This window comes from Branchiostoma floridae, chromosome 9 (assembly GCF_000003815.2).
Source record: "Branchiostoma floridae strain S238N-H82 chromosome 9, Bfl_VNyyK, whole genome shotgun sequence".
Classification (NCBI taxonomy): domain Eukaryota; kingdom Metazoa; phylum Chordata; class Leptocardii; order Amphioxiformes; family Branchiostomatidae; genus Branchiostoma; species Branchiostoma floridae.
Window position 1 is genome coordinate 405,473 of NC_049987.1, and position 5,632 is coordinate 411,104.

The 5,632-nt window shown below is 48.7% G+C and overlaps 1 protein-coding gene across 1 annotated transcript; it reads left to right on the forward strand.

The window, feature by feature from the left end:
* Positions 1 to 140: 140 nt before the first annotated feature.
* Positions 141 to 2,733, forward strand: LOC118423168 (probable E3 ubiquitin-protein ligase HECTD4; the record flags this gene model as incomplete). Its single annotated transcript, XM_035831202.1, is given in 5 exon segments — positions 141 to 245; positions 899 to 955; positions 1,251 to 1,472; positions 1,972 to 2,081; positions 2,542 to 2,733. Coding segments are annotated over 5 exon segments (677 nt in total), but the record flags the coding sequence as incomplete, so codon positions are not given.
* Positions 2,734 to 5,632: the final 2,899 nt, after the last annotated feature.

The following is a 5,632-nucleotide window of genomic DNA, read 5'->3' on the forward strand; positions in this document are numbered from 1 at the left end:
GTTTGTATCCCTGTTTCCAATCTGACAAAGCAACAAAACCGCACTGCTTCACATACATGTATCTATGCTGACCATCCATACAAGATATTGATTGATTGATTGATTGATTGTTTGATTGCCAGAAAGCGTCTCCGTGCCTGCGGTACATCATGGCGCTGCTGTCCCACGTGATGAGCGCGGTCGTTACCGTGAGCCACGACAAACACAGCAGCGAGGGACAGAGCAAAACAAACAAGCTACACGAGGTAAGTCTGAAGAGTTCCACCACGTTGGTCAGCTAACTGTAGATCACACTTGTACACGGCCAAGTTGTGAATAGATAACCTAAATTTAGACAGCGAGGTGTCCATGAACAGTTTTAGGTTGGTAAGTCTGAAAATTAATGTAACCTGAAGTGTCCCTTGTACCCCTACAGATGATCCAGGGAGTGTCTGTCTGAGTGTGTGTTTGTGTGTGTGTGTGTGTCCGTGTGTTTGTCTGTGTGTGTGTCCGTATGCATGACTTAAGTGTGAGCTAAAGTGTACCATTATTATTGTTCCCCTACAGATTATCCAGGGAGCATGTTTCTGTGTGTGTGTCTGTCTATGTGTGTGTCCTTTTACATGACTTAAGTTTGTCCCATTGTTCCCCACAGATGATCCAGGGAGCTGTGCTGGGCCTGTGTGTGTGTGTGTCCGTATGTATGACTGAAGTGTTACCTGAAGTGTCCCATTGTTCCCCCACAGATGATCCAGGGAGCGGTGCTGGGCCTGTGTGTGTGTGTGTGTCCGTGTGTATGACTAAGTGTGTCCCATTGTTTCCCTACAGATGATCCAGGGAGCTGTGCTGGGCCTGTGTGTGTGTGTGTCCGTATGTATGACTGAAGTGTTACCTGAAGTGTCCCATTGTTCCCCCACAGATGATCCAGGGAGCTGTGCTGGGCCTGGCCACCAAGATCCTCCTGGGCTGTCAGGAGGTGAGCTCAGAAAACTTACAGACATGAGGCTTTGTCTGGTGGAGTTAAAATGCAGTTATGTTGGAAAGATGATAGTTCTTGAATGTAAATCAGTGATGTCTGAAATTTTAACTGTTGATTGTTTAGTTGAGCTCTAAGCCAGATCATTGTTTGATAGCACTCCACCTATGAACCCTTGAAATGAATAGCTTGACCTTTGAACTCTTGTAACTGATAACTTGACCTTTGAACTTTTGTAGCTGATAACTTAACCTTTGAACTCTTGTTGACCTGACTTTTGAACTCTGACCTGCAGGTGCTGGAGGTTCTGCTGGACGTTTGTCGCTCCTTCTCAGCGAGCGGGGCGGAGGAGCGGGAATGCAGGTTCCAGGGCCTGGAGCGGGTTGCCAAGGCGACGGTGCTGGGTCACCTCCTGCCCGTGCTGATGACATCACTCACCCACGGCAACCTGAAGTACCTGCCGCTGGCCGACGCCCTGATGCCACAGCTGGTGCAGCTGGTCGTGCTGTCCAGCCAGGTAACTAACTAGCTAACTAGCTAACTTATTAACTAACATCACCATGGCAACCTGAAGTACCTGCCGCTGGCCGACGCCCTGATGCCTCAGCTGGTGCAGCTGGTCGTGCTGTCCAGCCAGGTAACTAGCTAAGTAACTAACTAGCTAACTAGCTAACTAAGCAGCTAACTAAGCAGCTAACTAAGCAACTAACTTATTAACCAACATCACCCATGGCAACCTGGAGTACCTGCTGCTGGCCAATGCCCTATCTTGCTGTCCCATCAGGTAACTTGTTACCTACCTAACTAGCTAACTAAAAAGCTAACTATATCTTTCTAACTTACTGGCTAATGGGAGTAGGACTTGAGTGTTTGTGTTGTCCAATAAGATAACTAACAAGCTATATTTTACACAGACAGAAGCTGATCACTGCACAGTTCTAACACTTCACGTCCTGAGATCTACACATTAGCCATACAATGTTGAGTCTAAGATTCCTGTGCTGTGTGTTTCCCAGTGTGCCTTGCTGCTGAAGACGCAGGCGTGCCGCCCCGGGGTGGAGGATCCGCCCCCCACCCCCACATCCGACGTGGTCGAGCTCATCGGGGGAGGCAAGCAGACAGACGAGTAAGTGTGTGTGTGTGTGTGTGTGTGTGTGTGTGTGTGTTAGTGTATGTGTGTGCCCCGGGGTGGAGGATCCGCCCCACACCCCCACATCCGACGTGGTGGAGCTCATCGGGGGAGGCAAGCAGACAGACGAGTAAGTATGTGTGTGCATGCACATGTGCGTGTGTGTGTGCGTAGTGTGGTGCATGGATGTGTGTGTTTGTGCCTTAGTGTAAGTGTGCATGTGTACATGTGTGTGTGCACATTAGTACTTGTATGTGTGACTGTGTGTGTGTTTACGTGTGAGTGCATGTACACATTGTGCATGTGTGTGTGCATGATTGTTTGTGTGTGTTTGCAAACAGAAAAGTTCCCTCCTCTCTTTATTGTTAAGATCTGGCTCAAGCTGTCTAAAGATGAACCAGAAGTTACTATCAGTGCTTTGATGTAGAAGCTAACTTCTGTGTGACCCCTGACCCAGGATGAAACATGACACCGAGGAGGACGCAGGTTTCCTGTTCGGGGTGAAGGTTCCTGCGCCCTGGGCCACAGGGAAGTCCGTCGAGTCCATCCACCCCGTCCGGGACAACTACAAGTTCCGCGAGACCGTCCAGATCCCGGGCGCCAGGTGTCTCTACCTGCGCTTCGACCCTAGGTGTTCGTCTCAGTACGACTACGACAAGGTGAGACCTTAGGCACTCCTCCTAGTGATATACGACGGTACTGCAGTCAGTGTTTCCTAGTAATAAGATCCTGGGCGCCAGGTGTCTGTACCTGCGCTTCGACCCCAGGTGTTCGTCCCAGTATGATTACGACAAGGTGAGACCTTAGGCACGCCACCTAGGGATACATGACAGTACTGCAGTCAGTGTTTCCTAGTAATAAGATCCCGGGCGCCAGGTGTCTGTACCTGCGCTTCGACCCCAGGTGTTCGTCCCAGTACGACTACGACAAGGTGAGACGTTAGGCATGCCTCCTATTGATATACGACGGTACTGCAGTCAGTGTTTCCTAGTGATAGAGGAGGGTACTGCAGTGTGGGTACTTCAAAGAGGATTATACCTCACTGACTCGACCTTGTTCAGGGAGAGTACAATATGCAGTATTCCTGGGAATCGCTAGATGGTGCACACATACAAAGAAAAGAAAAGCAAAGCATGATGGGACCTCACGTGATGACGCCCCTTCCCAATCATCATTTCCTTTTGTGCTTCGCGCAAGGTGCACGCATCGAGTTTGCTCCGGTACGATCCGGTAGTGACTCAGTTTTTCGTTGTTGGCTACGAGAAGAACCACTTTCGGCGCACCATGCCGCCGATAGGGTAAGCCCCTGTCGGCCGGCTACTATCGTCGCAGCAGGCCGTAAGACCGGGAAGGGTGAAAAGCCCCTATCGGCGGGCTACTATCGGTACTGGCGGTCGAGCTTAGCGCTCAAGGCTTGCCAGGCGCTGGGAAGGACCAAAAGGCCCTTTCGGCGCAACATGCACGGGAAGAATTGGCCAAGCATGCCGTAGAACCTGGAGGTTATCGGCGAGGCTACGTATACAGTCGGCCGTCATACCTTGTGCCTTACACGGAGCTGGCATTATCGGCGCACCAGGCCGAAAAACCTGGAGGATAGCGCAGCCACAGACGGCCGCTATGGCCATGGTGCCCGAGGTTGAGGCACTGGCCCTTTCGGTGCAGCAGGCACGGAGAATTGAGGTAATTCTTTGCGCCAGGTGACGCTAAAGATTCGAGAACGGTGGAAGACTGTTCTCGTGGCTCCATCCATATTCAGAAGGAGCGGCAGCCGCCGTGCCACGTGGGCCGATCGGGGTAATCGACATCTCAATGGATACTGTAAGTAGATTACGGGCTCCGGTCGCTCCGTTATGGTTGCTCGGATAAGCTTCCATGTTGAACACGCTGTTAGGCATGTTGCCGTTGCATTCTACGCTCGTCTAGGAGGAGCGTCCAGCAGTTTTCCCCATAATTTAAAGTCGTTTTATGAGCGGTTGACTTAGGAAAGACGTCAATCGGCACAGAAAGGGGCCTCCCCTTCTTCTTCTGCTGACTATGATACGTCGCAGTTGTCTGACAAGAGTAGCTCCAGGTGAATAAAATATTGGGAGCTTATGTTAAAGCTTGTCCCTGAGGGAAGCTTTTTTATGGCAATAAAGTTATCAATCATTTAGCCATACTAGAAATGTGTGTCCGTAATTAGCATTATCACGGAGAATGCTCCACAAAGACAATTGACGAAATTGAATTCGTCTGGGACGTTGTGTGACTAGTCACGCACGTAGTTAATACACATGTATGTTCAACGTCTGGCTCTTTGTTGTTACTTTAGACAACAAGATTTAACATGTTTCATGTTGACGAGTCTAACATGTTTTGGTAGTCTTGATAGAATATTGTTCTTTACGAGGAACACGTGTCCTTTCTAATAAACCATTGTTATGCAAACAATGCAAACATTGCGAATGCTGCCGGCAAATGGTCGGCGGTATTCCTCCGAACTCCGCTCACTCAGGATTGACCGTCCCGGGCGTGGTTGCGGAGCATTCTTATGATTCTACTTCTTCCTGGTAAGTATGTTCCAGAAGATGGGAAGAAGGAGCTCTGTGTGCTTCACGGAACTTCAGGTAACATTATTGTGTTTACCTACTTACCGGCTACGATTAAAACGATTGTTTACCTTTTTGCTGTTCGGCACGGCCTTATCACAAGAGCCGACAATGGAGTTTTGTTGTGTTCATTATAGTGCAAACAGACAATATAGTCTGAACATGGCGGACACTTGTCAGTTATACACTGTTTAGCCTTGCGTCCACATCGCTCGGCTTGAAAGTATCCTCATCATTCTTAGCAAAATTGTTGGTGTTTGACACCGGAACGTTGTCTTCTTCCTGTTGTTTTAGGATGAAGAAAATATTAACCACGTTCTTTAACTGGTTGATTAACTATTATATGCCGACCATCTGAGCATTTGTATACAGTTGCTCGTCTTGGCTCGCCACGTGCTCGTCCTGGACTGGCGGGGATTCCCAGTCACCAGAGCAGGGGCTATTGAGGTAGCCAATCAGGTAAACTTATCCTCGATCCAATCAAGGACACTACCGTTCGAATATTGTAGACGTTCAATACCTCGTATGCAGGTGTGAAACCTGTTATTCTTGCCAGTAGACTTACGGTCCTAGTTACCGAATCCACAATCCACAGTCGGATGTTTATAAATACCGATGGCTAATGTTGTATCAGAAGTGCGATTCTTGTTTAAATCGCTAGAGGACCCCATTAAAGGGTCAAAAGGTCATTGGTTACATTTTGGCCGCCATTATTTACGTTCCAGGCTCAGGCTACAATACGGCATTTCCTATGCATATGCTTAACAACAGGGATCATGGGAGAAAGAGGCTGTCAAAAATCACCTACCGGACTTTTAGAACATGAAAAACTCACATTGGCATGGTTGTCAGCCCTCTAAAGATTAATTTGACGGAAAAAAAAAGGAAAAATTTACGGTGGAATCATGTAATACGATATCAAAACATAGGGGGTGGCCTTTTCAGCCCTTGTGACTGCCT